Source organism: Varanus komodoensis, unplaced genomic scaffold, assembly GCF_004798865.1.
Source record: "Varanus komodoensis strain SLA01 unplaced genomic scaffold, ASM479886v1 scaffold3, whole genome shotgun sequence".
NCBI lineage: Eukaryota > Metazoa > Chordata > Lepidosauria > Squamata > Varanidae > Varanus > Varanus komodoensis.
Genome location: NW_025335761.1, coordinates 54,387,884 through 54,415,651, shown reverse-complemented (window position 1 = coordinate 54,415,651; position 27,768 = coordinate 54,387,884). Strand labels below are relative to the sequence as shown.

Below are 27,768 nucleotides of genomic sequence, written 5' to 3'. Positions count from 1 at the left end.
AGAGGCAGTGAAGAAGTCGGCAGTGGCACCTCCTCCCCAGTATTACCATTGCTTTGGCCAGAGAATGGAATGGAATGAAGTAGAGTTTGGAGGGGCCTCCAAGGCCATTGAGTCCAACCTCATGCTCCGCTTCTACATGTGGTCACCCATCTGGCTACTGGCCTGTGCCTTTCCAGCTAAGCAAAGGTGACATGACATGCTAGTCCATGTATAGCTATGTGGACACGTGGAGTAATAGTTTGCAGTGAGGAGGAGGAGGGGCAACTTCAGGAAACTCTTGGAGTGGCTCCTGGTGGGGCATGGCTCCTTGGAAGGTGCCTAGCCATGCTTACCCTTAATGCTGGCCCTGACCCTATACCTTTTGCACTTTTATTTATTTGCATGATGTATCTTGGCAGCAAAGTTTAGGGTATGTGGACTGCAGAATTGTACAGTGTGCATTTTTAATTTTAACAACCAAAGAGTGCTGCTTTCTGAGAAATTTAGAAGTTTTGTCCTATTCATAACTGCCAAGTTTTTAAACACGGAATCAACTAATTGCTTGCTATCCATCTACTCTCTTGCAGTCAATGGCAGGCTTTAGTTAACACCCGCCTGACAAACCAGCTGGTGCCGCAACGTACAGGCAGCCTGCAGTCCACAGGGACTATTTTGACGTTGCCTTGGTAGGTGAACTTGGGACTTCACAAACATGAAAGATGGAGAATAGCAATACACCAAGGAGGCAGAAAGTTCCAACAATAACTGTTCTCTGTAATGTTCTGTAAGTTGTAGCACTAAATAATAAAGTTCTATATTTAGGGGAACTTGTTTTTAATATCCAGAATCACAATGCATTCTAGATTCATAAAGGTAAACCCAGTGAAGATAGGATTCTGCAGACAGAACACAGTTTATTGTAGCCAAAGGGTAACAAAGCAAAATCTCTCTGGAGCCTATACTTCGAACAAAAAGGAAATGGTTCCTTACAAGATGCATTTCAAAATGCAGTGAGGTGGGGTAGAAAGGGATCATATAGCTGAAACACGAGCACACTTCAGCATCCTTCACAAGCCCTTGAATATGCTCTTGCTACAATTTATGAATGTTCTCTATCCATCCCAACCTCTGCTTTTTATTACACGGATTAGCTCATCAGCGGTCCTGCAGGGAGATGTTGCTGACTCATTACCATATTACACACAGGCAAAGCTGGTGAACCTTTGTCCCTCTGGGATGCTGAGAAAGATCGCAGGTGCTTATGCATACTCTTTGAAGGAGATTCTTATATTACAATGGCTGTATCTCATAGCTATTGCAAGGATAATTTGACTTTTTCTGAGCAGCCACATTTTTCTTATTTCTGTATTCATAAAAATGCAGTTACATTCTGGAATAAATCTACAGCAGGCCTTCCTCAAACCATTGTGTGTGTGTGCGTTGCTCATTTCCCATGTTGTTGTCCTTCAACATCTGTGTCCTCCAATTTTATGTTTTCACATGACTGCAGCTGAGTGGGAAGAAGGCCACTGCCTTCAGCTGTGAAACTGCATGCTGTTATGTAAAGCAAACAGACACAGCTTCAACCCACAGCTGAGTACTGAGAAAAGGGGGCTGGACTGTGCCTTGTTTAGCACGTAAGCTCATACTGCCCTTTCACATGCACAAAACCAATCCAGCACATACGCTTGTGTCTGTATTTGATACCCAAATGCCACTGAGACACCATATACCCTCCTAAAAATGGCAGTTTTCATCCATTTTCATAAAGGTTTCCAATGATGAGCACACATGGTACTCCGTCAGGAAACTATTCCCTAGAAGTAGAACTAGTATATACAGAAGTTGATTAGCAGCGCAATCCTATGGGGGGAGACTGAACAAAAGCTAGGGAAACAGCAACTGATTGGTTGGGGGAATAGAGTAGGGCCCAGTAGAAGGGGCCATGGCCATCCAATGAACCCTGGAAGGCTAGGCTGAGACCCTGGGAGGCCTGGGGCCTTCTCTTCTGTTATACAGGGTTACACTATATGTTTCATTTGCACTTCTATCAAACTTAGGACTTTTTTTTATTATTGGCTAGAGAAACGGGACTTGGCATAGATTTAAATATGTTTTTTCAGTTATCATAAATAGAAAAAGAAGGGTGTGGGGGCTGACCCAGTGGGCTCGATGTTTTTGATGTTGGATGTTGTTTGTAGTTTTTTTGGGGGGTTTTTTTTAGGATAATCCCAAATAAAACTTTAAAAAAAACCCTGTATGTTTGATTTGCCTCTGATGCATGATGAACCCTGACTGTGTATTTGCACTGCAAAACCATTTTAATAATTATTCTGTCATCTCAGATGGGGAACAAGTGGCTGGAGAGCGGCACCTGTGGAAGGGATCTCAGGGTACTTGTCAACAGCAGGTTGAACATGAGCCAGCAGGATGATGGGGTGGTTAAGAAGGCAAGTGCCACCCTTGGATGTATAGCCAGAAGCATGGCTTCCAAGTCTAGGGAGGAGTCGATACTGCTGTACATGACTCTGGTGCACCCACAACTGGAGTACTGTGTCCAGTTCTAGGCTCCACATTATAGGAGAGATGTAGCTAGGTTAGAATCGGTTCAGCGCAGGGTCACAAAAATGGTAGCTTTGTAGGGAGGGATGACATATGACAAGAGATTGAGGGAACTGGGTCTTTTTCAGCCTGGAGAAGAGGAGACTCCACGGGGAACTTTTAGCAACTTACAGGTATGTGAGGGGATGTCATGTGGAGGAGGGCTGTGACCTGTTCTTCCTTGCAGTGGAGGGCAGGATGCATTCCAATGGGGCAAAGCTCAAGGAACCAGGCTTCAGGTTGGATGTCAGGAAGTACATCCAACAGTTAGAACCCCTAGGATATGCAAGTGGCTTCCAAGTGAGGTGGTTGAGGCCCCATCAGTGAGACTGTTCAAGGAAAGACTGGACAACCACATGCTGGGGATTAAATGAGCAGAGCCAGGGCTCAGACTAGATGGCCCGGGAGGCCCCTTCTGACTCGCTTTTTTCCTATGTTTCTATCTCATCAGGTAAACTTGCGAATGATAGTTCTATGATAGGAAATCTTCCATATTTCCCATGATTCTTTGTGGAAGCTACAATTAAGCTTCTTGTTTATTTACTCCACCCATTGACAAATTTTCTTCCCTGGTTCTTCCTGTTTGTGTTATTTATTATAAATGCCAAAATAATTTTTTAAGGTTAGGAGAACATTATATAACCATATATGGTTCACACCTAGGAAAAATAAATCTATTTATTAAAGTATAATATTTATCAATGTCTGTGAGAACCTTTCTAGAATTGATGAAAATTATTTTTTGTAATACTGTAGAGAGTAGAGAGAGAAAAAATCACTTCGATTGCAACCACTAAAGAACAAGAAATTTTTTACAGAACAGTTTGAGTTAACAGGTTTCTTATAATAATAATTTTAATATATCAAGCAAACAACAGAGAAGAGTAAGAAAACACTTGTGGTGACAACATCTTTCTGAACAAAGGGAGTTCTGGTTCATATATTTTCCCCACATATATGGCAGAAGCATTTTTCTATCCCCTGCCTTGAGCAATAAAATAATTTTATCCTCAAAATCAGGAAAGAAATGCTAATACAATGAGATGGTCATTAACTTGATCTACCAGGTAGACCGTGAAAGGTGGATTATAATAACTGTCAAGTTGTTAATACTTTTTTTTTGGTTAGAAGACATAATAGGTAGCACATTTAAATCTATGGTTAATGATACTATTGCTCAAACACTGGTATAAATGTACAACCCATAGCCAAATCCTGAAATATAATGAATGAGAAACACACTGCAGAATTCCAGTATGCTGAAGAGTAATGGCTATTAATGGTATGAGCTCAATCTGGTAGAAATAATCATTTTTGACTGCAGAGACAATGGACTTCTCTTGGGCTTCAGCTGCTTTAGGGGTAGCCTGTATTCAGGGTTTATGCAAGAAAATCTCCTCTTTTGTTATGTCAGGACTACGTGGCTATTTTTACTTCTGCTGCTAGTCTAGTCTAGCATTGATAAAAAAAAACAGAAAATGAGGACAGTCCCTTTTAAAAAGGAAGAAAGATACTATATTGCCTGCAACCATGCACATGCATACACAATTGATATAATTTTTCTGCTTTGATCATTTTGGGAAGACTGCTCTGCAATATGGCACATAAACCAGACATTTCAGTATTTAAAGGACACTGAGATGTGATCGAGTCTCTCTGGGCTTGTGAATTCAAAGCATTGTGAATGCTGTTAGGGGTAACAAAATATCTGGTGACACCAGTATATACAGGTACTGTGACAAGTTCATGGCAAAAGATTCTAACAATACACAGCCAGTAGTGTATCATTTGCAATATAGCGAAGGTAATGGCTGGGTTTATATGGTGTCACCACCCACAGTGGGTGTCACGATGTGACTTGTGTGAACCTGAACCAATTCCCACAGGATGACTTATCTGAAAACAACAAGCCACCCTGACAACCCATGGGTGTCTGCAGTAGGTGTTGCTGTACACAACTCCATCATGGGTACGTGGAACCAGGCACTGAATATAGGAGCTTCTTGACAAGGGGAGCAAAACCCCATGCTGCTTCTGCCAAGCAGCTTCCAAGTGGCCGCCCCTGCTAGAAACCCAAAGTGTGCCCAAAGGAGCAGCTGGCACTAGCTTTGCCTTCTTCCTACCCTGATCAAAAGCTATTTTGGGTTTGCTGCAGCTTTTTTTCACTTCAAACTTTTTTTCATGAGATCACGAAAGCCAGTGTTTGGAAAAATTACAAAAATGTGTAATGCCTGTTTGGCAACCACAGGCATTCCCTCCAAAATACTGCTGAGGAGCTTTGAAGGGCCTGTCCATAGATGCCACAATGGGGTTCAAAAAACCAGCTGTCAAGCTGGTGGTTGCAATCTCAAGCAAACAAAAGTTTGAACTATAAAAAAGCTGCAATGAGTCTGGAATGGCTTGTACTCACAGTGGAGAGGCACCTTGGTCCTTTCATGAAGTCTCTTGGAATATCCAGAGGATAACCTGATGTCTAATGGACATCTCTGGACACCTGCAGAAGGATCAAGTGAGGAGGACGGGGGGAAGGGGCCAATAACCCATTATGAGCCTGATTCTCATTTCCAGGGTAGGTTGATATAACATGTAAACACACCCAATGTGGGAATGCTCAAAAATGTTTTTTCCTCCTCTATTACCGTGAAATGAATACCTCAGTGGCAAAATTCAATGAATATAGGAAATTAGAACATGCTTGAAATGCAAGAACCATTTCCCATTAATGGTGAAAATCATCTTGCGTTACAAATTAAAAATAATTTAAATAACTGCTTTATTACATGCTGAAAAAAGACCCACAATCTTATTGAAAGACACTACTATAAAGATAATTAGGGTTTTTTAACAAAGGTATTAAAAACCCAATTGGAAATCCAATGTATTTGTTATCTCTGTGGACAGTCATTGCCAATACAGCTTTTCCCATTTGGCTGAGGCAAGAAAACTACTGCAGCTACAGAGCTGATGCAAATTTATTTTTGAAAAATCCATAGGGAGGTTCATGTTACTGGATGCTTTGATCTATGATTTATAATAAGCATACAGAGGCCAATAATTTAGCAGTGTGCTGTCATGAAAAAATAAGTGGAAAAGGAGATGGCAGTTCCTTGCTGCTTGGATGAGAATTATTATATATTTAAATGGTTTTGATGAGTCACCATTCTTTTATAACATTTTTCCAGCTTGAAAGGGCTTACAAAGTGGTACACACAATGTTGACCATAACATTATGCAATGGTGGCCAGATATAAAGACAGTCTAGCCATGATGATGTCCAGTTTTTAATAGGAAAGAAACAAGAAGAAGATGCACTACCTTTGAAGGGTATGATTGCAATCAATGGTCAATATATCCAGTAATTAAGAAAGCAAGATTATAAAATTAGTTTTCAAACAGAGGTTTAGGAATATCCACAAGCAAAATTAGGTTGATCAGATGGTTAGATTAGTGGCAGGCCACAGGGAAAATGTGGCAAATTTGAGTACCAGAGAAAAGGCACAGGGAGACCAGAAATGTACTGCCCTAGGACACTCCTAATTACTGGGCCATGGGTAATGTGCACTGAGCACATCATCCCTAGAGAAGTGTCCTTGCTGCATATTCCCCAATTGGTGTGTGTGGTTTTTTGAAAAGGAAGAAGAAAAATACCAAACATCTTCCTGATAGGAACAAGCATTTTAAAAATTGGGAATATGCAGAATGAATTTAATTTAATTTTAATGTATAATTTATTACTTTTAGTCTGGATCTATTTAAAGTTTTGTTTATTTACCTAATTTAAAATATTTTTGGCTGTTTTTCAGGTAGGAGCCCTCTCAAGGCAGCATCCAAGGAAACTCACTAAACCAATAAAAATTGATGTGATAATAAAAAACAGTAAAAACAGTAACAGCAGCAAACACTGTAAAAAAGAACGAATGCCAGCATAAAATAAAATCTACAACTCACAGTTGCAGCTTCAACCCAGTCTGATAAAACACACTCAAGGGAAGGTCAGAGAAGAGCAGTGTTTTCAAGGCTTGCTTAAAAGCTCGGAATTAAAGCCTCCATTAAAATGGTTTAAATTCTCTTGAATTATTATGGGCCCTACAGTTATAAACACAAGGCACAAATGCTCTTTAGAAGTGTTGAGAATCCATGAAGACCTTGATAGGCAGGTACAACAGAAATCTAGAAACACTTGTTTTTAGCATTGGGTTTTGATCCTGTTGCAAAATCTTTTTCACACAGATTCTGAAACCACAATCCTAGAAGTCTAGAAATTTAAATAAGACAGATACATTCTACCTATGAAATTGGATCCAGATTATACTCCCGCTAGATGGGGTAGTGGTGGCATTTCTGTAGATTGCCCCCCCCCCCCACACACACACACCTCTGCAGCTGCCTAACCCTTCCAAACAAATCTGCTTCTACCTCAGTTGGGGAAGTTCGCAGGAGCTGAAACACCTTCTGCAGATGGAAAGAGTCCTTTTCTTTGTGGAAAGACAAATCTGGAACCAACCCATTAGAAATTATTTTATTTTTTACTGTGCAATACCAAAACCAAACCAAACCACACCACACCACACCACACTATTAGAGTAAGAATAAAAGATGAATAAAATGAACTAAAACATTGTAAGTTTTTGAAAAGAACCGTAACCATAGTTATGGGCACATTTATTTGTTTAAACTTCAAGCCTGAAATGCAGTCACACTTTTCTCTAATGGCTGTGATAAAGAATGTCCATTTTTGTGGACTGAATAGTCCTTATTGAGGACAGATGCTTCCATTATTAATGAAGAGATTAGGACCAAGTACACAGAAATAAAAAGAAAACTACCTAAATGAAGCATTTCATTAATTACAGAAAGAATTAATCCCTACGTCTTTTCTTCAATATTGCCATAACTTTTCCTCAATATTGCTGTAACTGTTAAGTCTCAGAGTTCTGTGAGAAGGCACTATATTACTTATCTTGATTGTTACTGATAGTTTATACTGACAAATCCATTTGACAATTCAAGTTTGTTCATGTAATGAAGAAATCACCCCTTATTATTTCATCATACCCGGGACCCTGAGGGTATGGAATGGGCTTCCACAGGAGGTGGTTAAGGCCCCATCAGTGAGAGTGTTCAAAGACAGGCTGGACATGCACATGGCGGGCATGTTGTGAGAAGATCTGGCTAGAGCCAGGGGTCATACTAGATGGCCCGGGAGGCCCCTTCTGACTCGCTGTTTCTATGTTTCTATATTCCAAAGCAGTGTCTTCCTGAGGTATGCTGCACCCATTCTTGCATCCAGAAATAGAGAGAGAAGAAAGCAACTGAAGGGAGCAGCTTCTCCATAAAATGGAAGGAAAAGCACTTCAACAATGGGCTTAGTCAGGAATGATTTAGAAGTACCGCTATGTAATAGGGGTGTATTTGTATGCAGCTAGAATATATAATACTTTGCCAATCAACATCTGTACAAAAAACCCATATGAGAATATGGTATAATTCTGTTCCTGTATAATTTAGTAGAGCAGGCCAACACTGAATTTCAGCTTTGATTAAAAAAAACACAAGAGAGAGAGAGAGAATAACCCTGAGGCTCAAATTAGGGTGATTAACATGTCCATGCATATTAGATTGTGAACTCCACATTGTATGCATAATTAGAAGTTAAGTAGACTGAAATATAATGCACCAGCATATTTTTATTTATACCACCAATGCACATGCCTGTTCTCATTTAAAAGGATATTCACTCAGGCATTGCTGGAAACACAACTGGATTCTATCAAGACTGAAAATGAAGACCTTTCCTACGAAGTCATGTTATCCTCACCATCTTCAGCAATTAAAGCAAATCAGCACACAGAGTTAATCCAACCCTTCAGCAAAAAACTGTGGAATTCACATTGTCTTCCACCAGGGGGCATGATCTGCTATTTAGCTGAGGAGTGCTGTTTTTAAGACATGGATGCCTCAATATAATTTGACAGAATTTATATGAATATTCAAAGTCTCAAAAGGATAATTAAGTTTTGTCTTCTTCTACAGTTCTGGAGGGGTGCAGGCCTTGAATATATTAAGCAAGGTCCAGAGAAAGCAGTGCTGTTAAAAAAAGTAAGGGGATTTTCCTTCATCTTTATATTGTGACGTATTAATGGATGGAAGCAGAAAACTGAATGTCCTTACCTGAAAATATAAATCTGGTATGGAGACACGTATAAGTGCAAAAGACTAATGTCCCTTCATGTACTGAAGTAAGAAATGCTCACAGAATGAATGCTGCTTAAAACAAGAACATTAATCGTCTGTCCTGACTCAGCCTATTTGACATACAATGTAAGATTCTGAGTCGATACACAATGTTACTCCAAAATAGACCATTCTTGAACAATGTGACACATCATTAATGCTGAGCAGTCCCTTGTCTGAGAAATGTAGAATTACACACCTACTGTGATCGATAAGTAATTATGAACGTGAACAGATGTTTACAAGCACTCTTACATTTCTGAGCAAATCAATTCCTTCTCTGTCCTGGCAGAACTGTGAATGATGGCTGAAGAGAGGAGATAAAAATCAATCAATAAGCACTGTATGTCACAGGTGAGAAAAGCATTTATCGAGTCTACCTAATTTCCAGGAGCACTAAGAGTGTGAATTTATTATGAACTAGGGAAATAACTTGACAAAGTGTCTACAAGTATAATACTTCTATAAAGCTCTTTAAAAGTAATCATATTCTGTTCTGGTAAGTCAAATTTAATTCACTTAAGTATTGATTTTTTGTACTCATGTCACCATTGTTCACATCACGTCTTTGCTGGTATTTAACATAGAAACTGCCCACCTGCATACCAAATACGTCTGAAGTGTGGCTCAGGTGTACCTTTCAGCTTATTAGAAAACACAGCTTGTACTGAACTGGTTGCAGATCAAGATGGCACAATAGAACATACAAATTGATTTTTCAGATCAAAGACAGATGTGCTGCTCTGACACACAGTTATATCACCATACTAGCTTTCAACTTGTATGATGTTGTAAATAAAATATTAGCAGTTGGATTGACAGGATAAGACCCAGATCAACTTGTATTTGTGTACCTTCAAATGTGAGGACCTAAGAAACAGTTATAGCAGCAATGCAAAGTCTCTTAATAATCAGGTATTTTATCAAGTATACTCAGCATTGTTCCTTGCTAGTTTTCAGCTTTAGTCCTTTTCAATCCAAATCTTCTCCATGCTCTCTGAAATGCCACTTGTCCCATGAGGAATGTGATGACAAAATTCCGTCTGTACCAATCCCTACATTTCAGACCCAAGGAAACAAAGCAGTAAAAACACAATTAGCCATCCTGAAATCATTACTTACAGAAAAAAAGATTAAGATTTTGAGAAACTCCAATCAGCACATTCTCTCTCTCTTCTCTCTCTCTTGAGCAATTAAACCAAAATCACTGAAAAACAGTTTTATTTCTAGTTTTTAAAATGCATGGACAAAAAGCTATCCCACCATGTAATCCATATGAGGTGAGACTAGAGGAACTGACTGGGTCTTTTCAGCCTGGAGGAGACTCCAAGGGGATCTGTTGGCAACATATAGGTACCTGAGGGGGTGTCATGCAGAGGTGAGTAGAGACCTGTCTTCCCTGTGGAGGAGGGTAGGATGTGTACCAATGGAGCAAATCTTAGGGAACCAAGGCTCAATTTGGATGCCAGGAAGTACTCCCTGACAGTTAGGACCCTGAGGGTATGGAATGGGCTTCCAGGGGAGGTGGCTGAAGCTGGATCAGTGAGGTTGTTCAAGGATAGGCTGGACATGCACATGGTATAGGCATGTCATGAGCAGAGCCGGCTGGAGCTCAGGAGGCCCCTTCTGACTCGCTCTGTTTCTATGTGTATATTACATAGAAACCCTAACCCTAATCCTGCACTGCAGAAAGACTTTCAAAGAAATCTGATCACTAATCGTATCTGTAATTATATGTCATAATAACAGATGGGTAATTCTATTTAAAAGGGTGTTTATCATATATAAGAACTAAAAGAATTTGTGAATAATTAATATTTGGGCCAGCATATCAAATGGTTTGATCTAAGGAAATGTATTCATTCAGGAAATTCTTCCTGTGAAATAATTGGCAGTCAGGCTTTTCGCTAAACAACAGAGATGTACCAGTAGAACCCGACCTACCTCCTGCCCATCCCTGAGCTACAGGAAATGCTTCCTAAATTTGTGGCCATTAGGCTGGATCCAGACCTGGTTACTCATGCTTGAGTCCCACTGAAATCAACAGGATTTAAGTTACTCCCCTAAAAGACGGGATCAACATCTATTAAGAGTGCAATCCTATGCACGCTAGCTTAGACATGCAGTGAGTTGCAGGACATTTCTCCTGCCTAAATATGTGTAGGATAGTGGTATAAATATTTGCCTTTAAAAAAACTTGGAGTAAAGTATGACTAACCCCCATTTCAATCCTATCCATTATAATTTGAAAATTCCAATTAAATATTGCTGAGATTTATGCCGAAATAAATTTGTTACTTTTTCATGAATGCTAAACTTTAAAAAGAAAGTTTTTTTTTACTGCAGCTTTTTTTCTGTGACTAAAAGCAAGGGTTTCATTGTTGTGATCAAGCCCAATTGCTGAAAATTATTCAACATTTCTATATAAATATATGCATGTATATCTAGCAAAATCAGTCAACAAGTAATTTGTGAGCTATTTATCTAAACACTGGTATACTTACAATTTACTGCTTTCTGCTATGGAATTTAAATTCTGATTTTTTAAATTGTTACTTTGTTGCTGTTTTGCCTTATCCTTTTGTAGGCTAAATCTGACTTTAAAAAATCCAACACAGCAGTCCCATGTATGTCTAATCAGAAATAAGTAATATTAAAATTCTAAATAACTTATTGCCAGATGTGTATAGGACTGCAACCTAAATAAATAAATACTATCTTAAAATATGGCCAAGAATTTCTTGGTTAGCATTTAATGTTACTCCCAAACCTTTTAATTCCCTTTTGTCCTATTCAGATGCAAGCCTGTGGATAGACTTACGTCTTTTTAATTTTTGTATGGAGCCAAGTATAAAAACAGACCAACTGTAAATAATCAATGATGAAACAAAGATGTTGATTCTTAGTGGAAAAAACTTGTACAATACATGTAAAACAATTACTGGACTGGGTCCAGTTGCAAACACAGTACGTTTGGTAATATTTAAGCTACATTCTGAAACATTTTTACAGGACATTATAAGCAACTGCAAAATTATGCATGCTGAGACAAAAAATTCCAACTTCAAGTATACAGTGATGGGATCTGAACTAGCAGTGACTGGAGAAAAAGGAATCTTGGAGTAGTGGTGGACACCTCAATGAAACTGTCAACCCAGCACTCAGCTGCTGTGAAGAAGGCAAAGCCCATGCTAGGCATCATTCGGAATGGAACAGAAAACAAAACTGCTAAAATCTTACTTCTCTTAAACAAATTCTTGTGGTGATTGCAGTTAGAGTATTGTGTTTAGCTCTGTTCATGTTATCTGAAATAGGACATTGTTCAGAAGGTGACGAGAAAAGGCAACAAAAGTGATCAGGGGGCTGGAGCAGCTTTGACAACTGGAATCATGTGGCTTTCAAAAAGGCCAGCAAGGGGAGACAGGATAGATGTGCTTAAAATAATGCCTGGTGCAGAGAAAGTGTATTATATTTTGTATAAAGGATATTTTAGTTGTATGTATTGAACCACTGTTGTAATCCATCCAGAGACATGTAGATTGGACGGGTTAAGAGATGCCCCAAATATAAATAAATAAATATTTGAACGTAGGCCTGACTGCATTCGTAATGGATCCAGAGACCACGTGCTGCTTTGCTCTCGTTTCTTTGTATCTACCTTTCTCCTGCCTCAACTTTTCATACCACTGGTCCACAGACCAGCACCAGTCCACTGGCATTTCCTGCCGGTCCCCGAAAGAGCAGCTGCTGCGCCCTGCATGCACGAAAGCCACATCCCGCTAGCCAGGACCAGCGTGGGGCCTTCTGTGATCTCCCTGCCAATCCCCTGCCTCCTCATCCACCCAGGAGGCCCAGGAGAGGAGAGTCTGCTGGGAGCCCCCACCCCAGTCTGCCCTTTTTCTGCTGGGAAGGGAAATGCTGAAGCGGGATTGTGCTGAGTTTTTTCTCAGCCAGTCTGTGCTGGTGTGTATGGGGTTGGTGGGGGGTTATTATTATATTTCATTAATTAACATTATGACTATTATTAAGTAGCTTTGATTTTGTACTGCTTTGCTGTTAATATTGTGTTTGAATTTCTATTTGCTATGGTATAACATGGCATTCATATTGATTCTGTATTTTGCTATTGTAAATTTTTGATCAAGTATTCTTGAAAAGAAGCAACAACGGATTTTTCAGTAGACCTATCAGAATTACATATTGCTCTCTAAAAATTTCAGTTGTATTTGATTACATTTAATTTCAATGTTTTATTCTTTTATTAGCCTTTTTTACTGCTCGGTTTCTGGTTATTTTAGAGAATTTTCATTTTTTGTATTATATTTAAAAATGAATACACAAAGTACTCTATTATGTATGTAATGCTTTTTACTTCTACCTCAGCGGTCTCCAAAATAATTTTCATATTTTTGCCGGTCCCCAACTATAAAAGGATTGAAGACCACTGCCTTATACAACCTATATACACATCACCCCAGAGCTAAGTCCAGGTTATGTCAATTTGAGTGTATTTCAAGGTTACACACACAAATAAACAACATGGATGTTAATCTTTTCTAATCGTCACTCAAAATAATAGTAGTTTTTAAACTTCGCTGGTTTAAATTGCAGTCCGGAAGGACCACTAAATAAAGGTCACCCAGAAAGTGAAAGAAAGTGCTATACAAAAAACATGGTAAATTGCAAAATAAACTAGTTTAAAAGGATTTAAACCTCTGAGGCTGGAAAAGAGCTACAGCCTCAGAGTTCTGAATTCACACTTAGAGCCCCCTCCCCACATTGCAGCCACCATGGCAAGAACCACACTGGTTACATATCCAAGGTTACAACAGTGACTATGGCAGAAGGTATAAAGAAGACATTCTAGGGAGCAGGGAACCAGATCTGCCAGGATACCGTATACCTTGGTGGTATTCCAGTCTCCCTTCCTCTTTGTCCAAAATGTCTTAGCTGGGCACTTTGCAGGGTGGGGGGAATGCAGAGGCAGCAAACACCTGCTCTCACCCTACACAGAATTCTTGTAACCTTGCGTTTGGGAGCTTGCATCCTTAATGCAATACTTTTATTAAACCAGCCAAATGCTCACAATGTGAAAGCTTCTGAGATCTCCAGATCTCTTCATTAGGCTAGATTATGCCTGATGAAGGGATCTCAAAAGCTTATGACTAGTTGGGTGACTTAATTAAAATATTACATTAATATGGGTTTTGGAATGAAGAACAGGATGGATCACTGATGAATTTGATGGCAGCAGAGAAACAATTAAGGTAAAATAAGCATGGTTCAAAAACAGTTTTATCAATGCAGTGGGTTTCAAAGAGACATAAAGGAGAAAGATAGAATTAATTTAACAGAGAAGGACTTTGTTGGTATAGGATTTATATTCTCACCTGTTGTAGCATAAATGTTTTTTAAAGTTTTTACTTAGAAAAAGTTTGTAAAATTCAGCCATTTCTTCTGCATTTAGCATTGCTTTCTGGCCTGAAAGAAAAATGCCATGTTCCTTATGTTAGAAAAACATCTTAATCATGCCAGTATATGCACTTAAAATTAAAGACCTTTTAAGATTTATATAGTACAACTCTATATTAGAGTTGTATTGGACTGGGTTAGAGTTAAGAATGTAGGACCGAGGACCTGGCTATGAAGTTCACGGGCTGTCTCTGGGCCAGTCCCTTACTCTCAGCCTAAATTACCTCACAATTTTGTTTCTGCGAGAATAAATGGAGCTATGTAAGCTCACAAGAGGAAAAATGCTGGGATATCAATGCAATGGGGTGGTGGTGGTGATGATGAGTTGGAGTTCAATTTGGCAGACAAAGAATCTAGTCACAGTTTTGCTTTGGACAAACCTTTATTTCTAGACCTGCTTTTCCTTTATACAAAAAGTGAACAACAGCAATCTTCTTTATGGGACTGCTATGCAAATGGTCACAATAAAAAATTTTAAGCACTTTGCAAACCTAAAGTACTGTCTAAATGATAAGCAACAGCACTTGTAGTAACTAGTTGAATTGAACAGCATTGTATTGAATCGAAAGACAATTCCCCCTTTTCTCAACTGAATAGCTGCTGATTTGCAGCACAAGCATGCCCCAAATATAATCTTCTCAGGCTTTTGCTATAGCTATATGATTTTCATTATAATTTTCTTGAACAAGAATTATCTGGTTCTGTACAGTCACTGCCAGAAAACTTGATACCTTTATTTCAGAAACATGGTTCCTGAAAAAGTTGCTGTTCACATCCTTCATGTGTAGCAAACAGATTCTCAAGATCAGGGAGACTATCAGGATATGGAGCATTAGCCAACCGATACCAAAAGCACCCAGGCCATTTTTAGCTAAAATCCCATACATATGTATTATTGCCCAGCACATATATGGTGTAAGAATTTGATAAACAGCATTTTGTAAGATGTAGGGCACAGTCCTATGTTCCCCCACAGTAGATAACAGTAATCACCTTGCATTTTATCTAAATGACTGCTTTCATAGATCCCAGTGTGGTGCCAGGGAAGGAGATTTAGCAACTGGCCTCCTCCCCCAGACATGCCCCTATCCCCATTCCCAAGGTCCAGTTGCAACTCTGGGTAGGGAGCAGCTATGAAGGTGCAAGGCATTGCTCAGACTCCAGAAAACCCTATGGTCTCACAGACAAGATTGTGCCCTTACAAGAGTTAATTAATCTGAATCTTCCTTTGAAGAAAGCACTCCACAATGCAGGACTAATGATCTAACCTGTTTCATCTCTCAGCTGCACGCCTTTGGCTCTCAATCTGGTGCAAAGAAATTCTTCTTTCTCCTGAAATACGATTGGGATTATTGTATTGTACAAGTTCTTAGCAAGTGCTTAGGCAATATTTAATATTATTATTAATACTTATTTTATTTCTATACTGCCCAATATCCCAAGTTCTTATACTTCATATTATTTTACTCTGCTTGCTCCAGTATTATATGTGTATCTTTTTTACCAGCGAAACATCATACAATTTATGGTTTTATGAACAATGATTATTTTGCTGCTATTTCTTCTTAAGAACTTCACAATAAAGGGACTATAAAGGTGTGCAAAGATGAAGGAAGAAGCTGGTGAGATGAGTTTCACCATCACTTTCCCCATCTGGAGCTGCTTCACTGAGGACAGACGGGGACGGTGCCCCTTCTTCCCTCACAGAGGCATTCCAGTTAACTGTTCTGGGAGCAAGAGAGGAGGAAGAAGCAAACTGTCAGCAGCTCTTTAAAAAAAATCCTCCCTGGCCTTTATTCTGTCATGTCTTCATTTAGATTATAAGCCTAAGGAGTGGGACTGTCATGCTACTAAACTCTGTAAACTGCACTGGAAGCCATTTTAGTACGAGGGCAGGGCACAAAGGCTGTAAGCAAATAAATACAAAGATCAGGCCTCAAAAGTCACATCATGTGTCAACATGAAAAATATTGCCAGCAGCACCAAGTGGTTTTATATTTCCTCTATATGCTCACCTTTCTAAAAGACATATTCTGGTTTGCCCAGAACTGTTGATTCCAAACCTGAGTTTCCTGCCGGAATTCTCGAAGTCTTTGCTCCAACTGAGATTCATTTTTAGGAATATGAAATATTATTGGTCGCAGGTTTGAACATCGATCAGGAGGACCAATCCAATCATGGCAAGAATGTGAAGGAGGACAAAAACCTGAAGCCTTAAAAAAGAAGGGAATATTAATTTAAATCACACTGATTTCAACATGTCTACTCTTGACTACAACTGGATCAAAACCACAGATATTAGATGGGTGATGATATGGACTATATAGGCCATGAAAACTTATACCAGAATAACTTTTGTTAGTATTTAAGATGCCACAAGACTGTTGTTTTTTCTACAACAGAATAATATAAGTACTCCTCTGGAAGGAAACTTAAACCTGGCTGTTATCTGTTATCTTGAAGCCATTGTTCTCCTGTTGCTATGATGTCACAGACTGCTCACAAGTATTCTAATAGTTTAGAGGAGAAAGACTTTATAGAATGTTGACAAACACAGCAGCTTATATAAAGGATGTGAAAAATTGCAACAGCTGGGAAATTATTCAAGAAGAGACATGGGGCAGAGTGACTGTATACTAGGAGGGATCAGACAGGGGCAATTAAAAATGTGGATACTGGCCACTGAGGAAGTTGTGTGAAAAGAGAGTCTAGAGAAGCACTGAGAAGGTAGTGGGCTAAAACAGGATACAGAAAAGACCTCAGGTGGAGACCTTAGGGGTAGAGCAACATAGAAAGGAGTTAGGAAAAGAAGCTGATGAGCAAGTACAATTCAGGTGGGGGAAAACATCTCTACTGTCTAGCAGAAGTAACAAGTTCGCTGTTGGCAAAAGAGCAGTTCCCAGGAAAACATAGGATGAATGTTCTATTTTGATTTGAAACACCCTTACTCTTGCATATTCTAGAGGCAACAAAGTCAGCCATTTCCCAGGATCCCAGGATAAGCAAAAGACTCCTCACCCCAACAGCACCACTCTTCTCACTCCACACAAAATAGTCAAGTTTATTGATTGAGTTTCAGTTTATTGACCCTAATCCAGTTCATCATCAAGCCCACTGATTCAGGACAGTTTATACTGCGAGTATCCTTGTTTCTTACATAGATGCAAGTTTAATCTATTAGAAATCCTCCTAATTCCCATAGGTTTTGAACTAAGAACAAGGAGAACTAAGAACAAGGAGACAAGTTCAAACCACCCACTCAGCTGTAAAGTTCCCCAAACTCTTGGGGAAGGGTCCATGCATAGCTTAACACGCAAGCACATGTGATCTGCACACAAAAAGATCTGCAGAAACTCCAAATAGGGATGCAAAGACTCTTGCCCTAAATGTTGGCAAGCCACAGTCAGTAAAGAGCAAGCAAGAGGTCCCATCAATTAAAACTTCCCACTGAAAGAACTTGGTCAAACCCTGTAAGATGGCTTACTACTTCCTACCTCACAGGGTTGTTCTGAAGCTAAAAAAGGGAAGCACAGAAATAAAACCATGAAAGCTCTCTTGAACTCCTGGACAAGGGCACAGCTATAATTGAAATAAAAGGAAGCAAATTTTGTGTAAAGCAGGCAGAGCAGCCATGGCCCCATGCATGTTTACACAGACATAAGACCTGCTATGTACAATAGATCTTATACTACCAAGTCGATATCCTGACACTGTGATTCAGTACCGCCAGGTTTCAGCAGTTATGTCAAAGAGAAGCAATTTGGTGCTTTCTCAATGTCTGGGACTACAATGTCAATCATTCCTAGGCTTCGGTGCTAAGGGACTGCGGGCATCGTTAGTTCAAGCTAATGAACGTGGTCTACACCATATTTCAATTTCCCTAACCTCCCTCCAGATGTACGGGACTACATCTCCCATGGCTGACCAATGTTGGGAGATGTAGTCCAACTTAACTGTAAGCCAGCAGCTGGGGTGGGGGGAGATGCTATAGAGAAGTCCCGCATTACCCGGCCTTCTGGGGACTGGGGTGCGCCCTCCCTCTCCGGCCCTTCAGCCCGCGAGAACCCCCCGCTGGACGAGGCAGGCGATGAGGAGCAGAAACAGGAACAGTTCCGCCATGACAACGCCGCGCGCCCGCGGCCCATTCTGACCACGGCCATCCTTGGCCTCGCCACGCGCATGCGCGAAATACAGCCCGCCTCCTTCGTTTTTTACTAGCTGGCTGCTACCGCTATCGTTGTTATTGTTGCTGCTCCTTTACGGCAACGTCGCGAAAGGAGGGGAGAAAACTTCATCTATGCTCGCATACTCGAAAGCTGGGGCGGCGAGAGAATAAGAGGCGAGTGCGCACGCGCAGCAGAGGGGGCTTGCTTCAGCCTTCCCCCCTTCGCCCGTAAGGGTAGTAAGAAGGAAGCCGGAAAGAGGGGCGACGAAGCGGATGAGTGAGCCGGCCGGTCGGTCTCCGTCCCCCTCCCTCCCCACGACCCGTAGCGGAGCGCGTAGCGAAGGCTGGCGCTGTGGCATGGCCCCTGCAGCAGGCGCAGCTCGGGAGTTGCCTTGTCTTGACAGCCTCATGCGGGTGCCTCATCCCTGAAAGGAGAGAAAACGATGTGGTGTCTGCACAGGTGAGGAGGGAAGAATAGCAAAGCCGGGTTGTCCGGGGGAGCTAATCTGAAATTAACCGACCAGTTTTAGGTTAGTGAGATTAAATGGCAGTATAGCCCTTTCGAGCGGCGCGCTCGGCGTGGGGTGAGCAGACAAGGGTGAAAAACGGTGAGGGGGCTGGCGAGAGAGCGTTGGGGTGGGTAGGAAGGGCTACTGCGAGGTTGTGGGGGTGGTAGGTCCTGGAGGGTGCGATTCCGAGGAGGGGAAAATGACGCCGGGATCATTGAAAGTTGGGATTAAAGGGGGGGCTGCTACGGTGAAGGGCGGCTGGAGGGCGTGGGGGCGAAAAAACAGGGAAGGGCTCAATCGGATACAGAGAGGTGGGGGCGTACGAGGGTGCCGAGCTGAGTCGGCCCCCACTTCTCTGAATATATGTGGACTGGCAGCTTTACGCCTAATAATCAGAAGACTCCCCAGGCACCCCCTCTCTCTTTGGTACCTTGCCTGGTGCTCAAATTATGGCTCTGCATGTTTCAAGTCCTGCAAGGAGGGTTGCTTGAAAGTGGGGAAAGCTCGAAGCGTGAGGACTGAGGTTGCTGGGAGGGTTGCATTTGGGTTGGGGTTCAAGATAATTAGGGGGAGAATTATGAGGCATAGAGAGGCGTGAGGCATCACTCCCCCATTTATTTATTTTATTTATAGCCTGCCTTTTTCCTTTCTAAGAATTTATATAATTACCCTCCTCATCACAGCAACAACCCTGTGAGGTACACTAAGCTAAGAATCTGTGCTGGCCCAAAATCACTTGTTTAACTTTATGGTTAAGTGGGGACTAGAGCTCAGATCTCCTGAAACTCCGTTCCCCCACTCCTAACCACCGCAGCACATTGGCTCTTGTCCGAGAACCCTCCCCTGAAGCAGAATAGTCAGCAAAATATCATGGCTTTGCCAGACGAAGACTAGATTCAGTCAACATGTAACTCACACTCAAGGGTTGAGTGCAAGTTGTTGAACAATGATTTATTGTTGAAAGAAGGGTTACTGTCTGAACCCACCTGCACTATATGCCATGTTTTGTGAACCACAAACAACCCATGAAATGAACCCATAGTTTGTTGGGTTGTTGGCCATGGTTGTGTTATTTTAACTGCATTGAGACAACATGATCAATCATGTTTCAATGAGCCAGTGTCATGCAGTGCTGAACTTGACAGTTTGGAGATCTAGTCCTCACTCGCCATGCAGTTCACTTTGGGCCAGCCCTACCTCATAGGGGTGTTATGGGGATAAAACCTCCCTTGGGGTTCCTTGCGAGGGCAAAGGGTGAGACATAAGAATAAATCAATAATCCACACTTAACCCTGGGTTACCATGTTATCTGAACCCAGTCGAGAAGTCCATCAGGAATCGTGGAAGGAGGCTGCCGCCGCCGCCATCCCATGGCCATCCTCCATCGGGGCTAGCTTCTGAGCAGACATGCCCAGGGAGCTGGTCTCCCTGCGGGTTGCATACGTGCACGCAGGCTACGGGGCCGGTGCTGCAAGGTTTGTAGGGTGCAGCGAGAGCGCAGCGCCGATGGAAATGGGTGGGAGGCAGGGGGCGAAGCGCAGACTCCGGGAGGGCTCCCGGCAGGCCCGCAGCGCGGGGGAAAGGCCTAACGGGATTCGCCGCCGTGGGCCCGAGGAATGAGGGCGGCGCGAGCGGGAATCCCTGGTACTGTCTTGGAAGGGGCACGTGGGAGGGGGCCGGCCGGGCGGGGGCGGCGGCGGAACGAGCCTGCCTTCTCGCGGTCTCCCCGGCCCGCCGCCCTTCGCGCCCCGCCCCTTGCAGTGTCCGGAGAAGTGTCGGTCAGGGCGGAATTAGATTGTTCGGCATTGTGAAGTCACCGGGGGGCAAAGGGGGGGCGGGCAGGCGGGGAGGGAGACGGCTCGCGCGCTGCGCCTGGGGGAAGCGGCCCGAGCTCGGGGCTGATTCCCGGCTTCCTTCCTACAGGGATGTAGGCTTGCTAGAGGGGGCGGGGGTCAAGCTCTGTGCACCGGGTCTCGCTTCCCCCAAGGGGCTTCTCGCTGCGGTAAGGAGAGGGCGGGCGTTGCGGGGCGGGGCCCAGCCCAGGGCAGGGGAGGGGAGGTGCTGGCGGGAGGGCCGCCCGTGGGATGGGTGGCACTTGGGGAAGGGGCAGCGTGCCTGCTGCTGAGAGGCTGGTGGCTGCCTTGTGGAATGAAGAAGCTGCAAGGCTGGCATTCACTGGATGCAACTGGAAAGTACGAGCCAGGGACTGAGCATCGGTTATCGCCCTATAGGTATCGCTGGTATGACCAGAACAAGTGTCCGCTGTTCATGTGTGTGTGAGAGAGAGGGAGGTACCTTATATTTGTACTTGCTCAGCTGTTGTCATTTTCTTGGCACCCGAAGTGTAATGAGCTGGCAAGCAGATGGAAATATTAGCTTTGATTTTCTTCATGAGTGCATCAGACGCTTTGTTCTGCCATTCCTGTAATGCCTGGAGGTGGTAAGAGGAGCACTTTGCTTAGTGTGGATAATTATGATTGCTGTCTTACCTGGGAGAAGGACTCACTGTTTGGCTATTAAGTGGAATACAAATATAATAATACATTATATATATAGCATATTTTCCCCTCTTGTGAGGAGCCAAAGACAATCTGCATGGTCTACCTCTTCATTTTATCCTCCCAAGATCCCTGGGAGGTGGAATAGGCTTAGAGTCTATGGCTGACCCAAAGTTATCCAGTGAGTTTCATGGCCAGGTAGGGACTAGAACCCTGATTTCTGGAATCCCAGTCCAACACTCAAGCCATTACCTCACATTGCTGCTACTCAGATAACATGCATAGGCTCAGGCTGTTAGTGTGGGTCATTAAAAAAATGTAGCACCTTTTAAAAATGTAGCATTCCCAAAAAGGTATAGAGTTGCTATACCTTTAAAAAAACAATTTCTAACTCCAGTGGAACATCTCTAATGTAAATCTTTTGTTACTTGCAGAAAGGAATTTTGAAGACCGTATGGGTTTAAAAAAAATCAAAAGACAACTTAGAACAGAAAATTCAAATTTTAGAAATATTCTTTAGCAATCAGTCATGATATTTGATTGTATCTTTGCATTATTTATAGCTTTGTTGGAACTGGATGAAGAAAAAGAATGGATATGGGTAACCAACATCCTTCCATCAAAAGACTGCAAGAAATACAGAAAGAAGTCAAAGAATTTGAATCACAAGTAGTAGCATTCAGTGGTTTGTCCAGTGACAGAGCTTACAAGAAATTAGAGAGAGCTTTGACTAAACAACTTTTTGAAATAGATTCGGTTGATGCAGAAGGCAAAGGTGATGTTCAACAAGCCAGGAAACGGGCTGCCCAGGAAACTGAGAGACTTCTTAAGGAACTTGAGCAGAATGCAAACCATCCCCGAAGGCTGGAGATAGAGTCCATTTTCAATGAAGCACAAATTTTGGTGGAACAAGAAATCACAGCATTTTACAAAGGAGGCAGTTGTATAACTGAAGAATTTGAAGAAGGCATTCAGGATGTCATCTTTAGGCTCACTCAGGTGAAAACTGGAGGGAAAATCTCTCTACGGAAAGCCAGGTATCGCACTCTGACCAAAGTGTGTGCAGTTCAAGAGATCATAGACAGTTGTACAAAGCAACAACCTTCCCTGCCTTTGTCCAGTGATGCACATCCCTCTGTCTCCAAGATTAATTCTGTTATGTGTGATGTGAATAAAGCAAAAGGGACCCTCATTGCTGTTTTAATGGGAGTAAACAACAATGAGACCTGTAGACATTTATCCTGTGTGCTCACAGGCCTAATTGCTGATCTGGATGCCTTAGATGTCTGTGGTCGCCCAGAAATAAGAAACTATCGTAAAGAAGTTGTGGAAGAGATCAATAGATTGCAGAAATACCTGGATCTTGAAGAAGAAGCTGATACGACATACGCTTATGACTTGGCACAAAATAGGTGCATTGTAAAAATAGAAGAAATCCGCAAGAAAATGAAAGAGGTTCATGCATCTCTTTTAAAAGTTGAGAAAGCTTCAGATTTGTATCAGAGGTCAAAGGTGGAGCTGCAGGGGTTAATTGCCCAATTGGATGAAGTGAGTCCAGGCAAAAATCCATGTATTCGAGAAGCCAGGAGACGAGCTGTGATAGAAGTACAAACTCTTATAACATATATTGATTTAAAGGAGGCACTTGCCGAAAGACAAAACTTTGTGGAACAAACAGAAGCAGAACCTCCATCTCACAAGGCCGTTTGGAATATTCTTGGAAATGTGTCCCAAATTCAGCAAGAGGTACTTTCTTTTGATGGGAACAGAACTGATAAGAACTACATGAGACTGGAGGAGCTTCTCACAAAACAGCTTCTAGCACTTGATGCTATAGACCCTCAAGGTGATGAGCGCTCAAAAGTAGCCAGGAAACAGGCAGTGAAGCTTGCGCAGAATATCCTGTACTACTTAGATATGAAAACAGATGAATGGGAATACTAAAACACAGGTCTTGTGTCTGATGTTGCCCTCTCTCTTGCACTTTATGCTAACCAACATCCCACCAACCCAACACTAAAAGTTGCTCATCTCTTAAGAGGCAGAGTAAATGTTGGACTGGGCTATGCAGCAGCTGCCTCATGCTGTCACAGCATGAGAGTAGTCCATATGCCATTTGTTTTACAGTTTTTGTCACAAGCCATCGTTTTCCTGGAAAAAAGCTCACACGATTTATGACAAAGACCTTCAGAACTGCCCAACTTCATCATTTGGCCAAAGCATGCTATATAGAATTATTCTGAGAGAGAATGCAGTCTTTCAGGAGTTTTCTTAAGCCAGTCAGGGTGCTGCTAAGGAGCAGAAGATCGGAGTTAATGTCTGTTACCCTTATACCAGCATAGATGTTGCAGTTGTCTGATAAAGCACAGTTACAATGCAAAGGATTAAATGAAACTTATTCATGGCCTTTTTGTGCATTTGATTTAGTCTTGCTGATCTTTCATCTAAGGCTTGGCTCTGTTATATACAGTTCTAATACTTTGAGCCTATTATAAAGTATTGTGTAGCAACTGCTTTGGGATAGTCATATACTATAGGTCACAGACACTACAGGCTGCATACCCTGATTCACACTATGGATTTCCATAGGATTGCTTCAGAGTCGTGAGCTCTGTAACTACAGTGATTCAGGATCATGTCATTCTAAAAGAAGTTCTCATTTATTTATTGGAGTTACATTGAAATGTTTTCAAAATTGGAATTTTTAGAGATTGAAGTCAGCATAAGCTGAAAAAACAGATTCTATTTGAACAATCCTAAATTCTTCAAAACCACGAAATCCCCGAACTGGGCCCCTAATGGCTGTGAAGGTGCTTTACTCTAATTCTCTGATGTCTAAAATCACTTGCTTCTTGATAGACATTGGGCAGCTTGTCTGTATATATATGCATTTTTCTGAATCAAATGCAAAATGATTGCTTCTTTTGAAGTTAGGTTTTTTTGAGCTCTTTCCATGACCTGTGAAAATACTCTTAGTGATGCACAGTGGCAACCTGTGTATGCCTTAGATGTGCTTAATCCATTCTTGCACATTTTTCAGTCTTTCAAGCAATCAGAATGGCAAATGCTTCAGAATGTTTCTAGTTTTAAGTGAGGCATAGCTGTCTGTTGTGCTAGCTGTCTTGAGTAGGTTGCATGTATTGTTTCTCGGTGTAAGAGAAAGTGTCTTGTTGGGTGTGTTGTTTTTTCTCCTTTTCCTCATCCTGGGTGGAGCTGAACAGCTGTCTCAGTATACTCTTAATTGCACTGAATGTAAGGCCAGTGTAGGCTGCGCTCTTCCATGTTGCTTGCTGATTCAGGAAGGTAGAAACCAGCATCAATCATAGCTTTCCAGAATGCGTCAATAGTGGCATGCAGAATTTGGCAGTAGATAGAAACAAATCATAAAAGGTAAATTGGCATTTTTCACCCATTTTCTGTACTCAAAATTACTGGTTTGTAGAGCACTATTTCTTTGAGATGGCTTTATAAATGCAGTCCATTACTGATACTGCCTTTCTGTCTGTAAATTTGATGTATTTCATGATTAAAATAAGTAAGGCTGTCCCTAGAAAACAAGTGCCTTCCAAACGACACTTTAATTCAAAGCACCTTGATTTCATGGTGCTTTCTAGTGAAGTGTCTTCTGTATCCTCTGGTTTGCTTTTACCCTTCAGCTCTAATATGGATAAAAAGGCGCTACCATATTTGCAGGTGCATACTGGTATATGAGTAACCAACTAAGAGTCTGGATGGTTGAGCTTAAGACATGATTGAGGAGGGAGGGGGAAAATAAGCCACAGTAGTTCAGTTTCCCTGCTGAACCTGCTTGGGGGATCAGCATAATCGCCTTTGCCAACGTGGCTTCTAGTGTCATGTGAAACTAGCGAAGGTGGCTTGTTGGCATGGTTAACAAGCTAAATGGTTTGCTAACCACAGCAGTAAGCCACCCTTCCCAGGTTTGCATGAAACAGCGAGGTGCAAAGATGAGCGTAACTGCGAATTCTCTGGCATGCAAGTGGCATGCATGAAGCAGGGGAAAGTAAGTGACTTATTTCTCCTGACGTGATTGTGCAAATCTGGACACAAAGTGAGGAAGTGATTTCTGCTCTTGGCTTGGACCCAGTGGCCCAGTATGTAGTCCTGGCCCAATTCTTTGATTTCCTCTGTACCTAATTTCTTTCATGTGGAAGAAAGGGGTGGTAGCATCTCCATTTGCACTTTAAAGAGACTTTTGAGGTCGCTGGACAAAGAATTTAAATTTGATATATTTTTTGTTCAGTATGGATAACTGCTTCGCAAACCTTTTGTCAAGGAAAATTATGATTTTAGTGTTAATTTAGGCTAATTACATCCCCTTGCTGAGTGTTGATTTTCTTGAATGCATCATTAATGTCTTTTTTCTTGTAAGAGTAAAGGAAAATATTTCTTCAACCTGCTTGTATTTTTCTAGTTTATGTTCTTAATGAACAGACTAGCATCTATAATTAGAATATTTTCACTTTCAGGAAGGGCTCTTATTTCAGATGTGAAGACTTTGATCCAGTCTTCTGTGTGTGTGCCTGTAGAGTTCTTGTGTGATTTGGATTTCCCATTGAATTAATTTTCAAGGCTAGTCTGCATGCATAGTTCTTCCAATCTATTTTGTATGCATAATATGCCATACAAAATTTCCCTGACTTCAAACTCCGTAGGAAAACCATTGCTTACATGAGCACTTGATATGGATGTTGGAGTTCTCACAATATGTAAGGAACTCCTAGTTCAGACTGTTCATCCAACATGTATTATCTGAGGTGGCAACTAAACAATTGTGAGTATCTGTGACCCATTCAGGAAAGGTTCTTCAAGTGGAGCTTCTTGTGCATAATAAAGGGTAGAAATCTCCCTCCCTCCCCTGTTCAGTGCTCTGCACTTTCCAGAATCAGAATTGGGGACCCTAGGAATGTTGTAGGTGCAGCAAAACAACGGGTGAATTCCAAAACTGTATTCTTTCCTTCTTCCATTCATGGAAGCCTCTACTGGACCAGAGAACCCTTTGTGAGCAGTTGAATACAAATTAATGTTATGTTTTGGTAGCAGATTCATAGGCTTGGATCCTAACTAATGTTCCAGGAGTGTCCCCTCAGTGGAGTTCCTCTCACAAGATGCTGCCACTAGTGAAGTGGAGAGGTAATTTTTGCTGGTCCTTCTTCACTGTAGGCTTGTTCCCATTAAAATCTGCTTGAGAAGGTGGGAGAACATGCCGTGGGTGATGGTGGTATAGGGACTGCAGAGGGGAGAGGCAGTCTGTAAAAATTACATTCCCCTCCTTCCGCCCGTAGAAGCTTCTACGGGATTGGAGTTTGCTGAGTGCAGAAGCAGTGCCCGCATCCATGCACCATCCGTTCAGATTCAGAGCATAGCACTTCATCTCCCCTTCTCCCAGTTATTTTGTTTTTCAATTGTACTTTTAAAAATATCCTAGTAATACTACTGTTTATTAAACTGTAGATGTAAATTCCCACTATATTTGGGGCATTCTTGAGGTTTGTTTCTTACAGTTTTGTATAGCCTGTTAGAACTGTGGATCTAATGCAGGAATGCTTAACAATAAAAATTAGATACTGAAATAGCAGCATAACTTTCCATTTTCCTTTTTAAAAAAAACTCTATAAATTTAAATAGTGAGATCTTTGTTAGAGTATTATAAATTATTTTCTGCATGAATAAACATGAACTAAATAAGCTAAACCAAAAAGATTATCATATGTGGATTTTAACTAATCCTTGTTTTATGCGTTTCAGAATGTACTTTTTCTACTTAATATGCAAACAGTCTAGGAAACAGGCTTTTTCCATTGTGGGTGGGCTAAAAATGTTTTCTGCAATTGAATTTCTCAATATTGAACCAGCTCAAGAGTCCGTGTTTTGTTAAAGGCTTTTCTGTGTGTGGTGCCATGACATTGTACTACAAGAAACAAATGGATGTAATTTTGCTGTATCTTTAAGCATATTTTCATATTTTTCTGAATTATGATTGTATTGCATTAGGAGCAGTGTTGAACCAAGCGATCTTATTCTGATATTTTTGCCAGCAACTATGAGTATCTTTCTGATGATCGATTGGGATTTAACTATCTTTTGCTTTGATTGGCAAGCTTTCTTTAAATGCCATTGCTCTGAGGTACTGACTGTGGTGTTTATTTCTTTCAGAATGTAATGGACATGTTAAACCTTGTATGGTTCCTGCGTTGTAGAACATGTGTGTCAGTTCACTTTTATGTATAGAGTTGATTTGGTGTGTACAAATTCAGAAGTCAGATATTCTTAATAAAGCATTTTGATGCTT

General features: G+C 41.4%; 2 protein-coding genes across 8 annotated transcripts in view; one reads left to right on the top strand and one right to left on the bottom strand.

The window, feature by feature from the left end:
- Positions 1–20,531, bottom strand: part of LOC123026561 (cytochrome c oxidase assembly factor 8) — a 27,526-nt gene extending 6,995 nt beyond the window's left edge. The window contains exons 1-7 of one of the 7 annotated variants that reach the window (XR_006415322.1): positions 20,262–20,531; positions 16,302–16,499; positions 15,555–15,618; positions 14,205–14,295; positions 9,070–9,869; positions 6,997–7,073; positions 3,418–6,666 (exon numbers count right to left, since the gene is read on the bottom strand). Coding sequence is in view for 1 of the 7 variants with exons in the window: in XM_044436322.1 (XP_044292257.1) it covers positions 9,764–9,869; positions 14,205–14,295; positions 15,555–15,618; positions 16,302–16,499; positions 20,262–20,264 (462 nt within the window). In the remaining 6 variants the exon portion in view is untranslated. Of the gene's footprint in view, positions 1–3,417; positions 7,074–8,247; positions 9,870–14,204; positions 14,296–15,554; positions 15,619–16,301; positions 16,500–20,261 lie in introns of those variants that run through there. The other 6 variants (XR_006415323.1, XR_006415325.1, XR_006415321.1 and 3 more) reach the window with 6 other exon arrangements.
- BAG5 (BAG cochaperone 5) lies at positions 18,540–27,768 on the top strand. The gene is made up of 2 exons (XM_044436320.1): positions 18,540–18,911; positions 22,022–27,768. Exon 2 carries the CDS (start codon positions 22,050–22,052, stop codon positions 23,400–23,402), a length of 1,353 nt encoding a protein of 450 aa, XP_044292255.1. The 5' UTR covers positions 18,540–18,911; positions 22,022–22,049; the 3' UTR covers positions 23,403–27,768.

Excerpts from the sequence above, each read along its gene's own strand:
- BAG5 (XM_044436320.1), top strand. The coding sequence starts at position 22,050 with ATGGATATGGGTAACCAACATCCTTCCATCAAAAGACTGCAAGAAATA.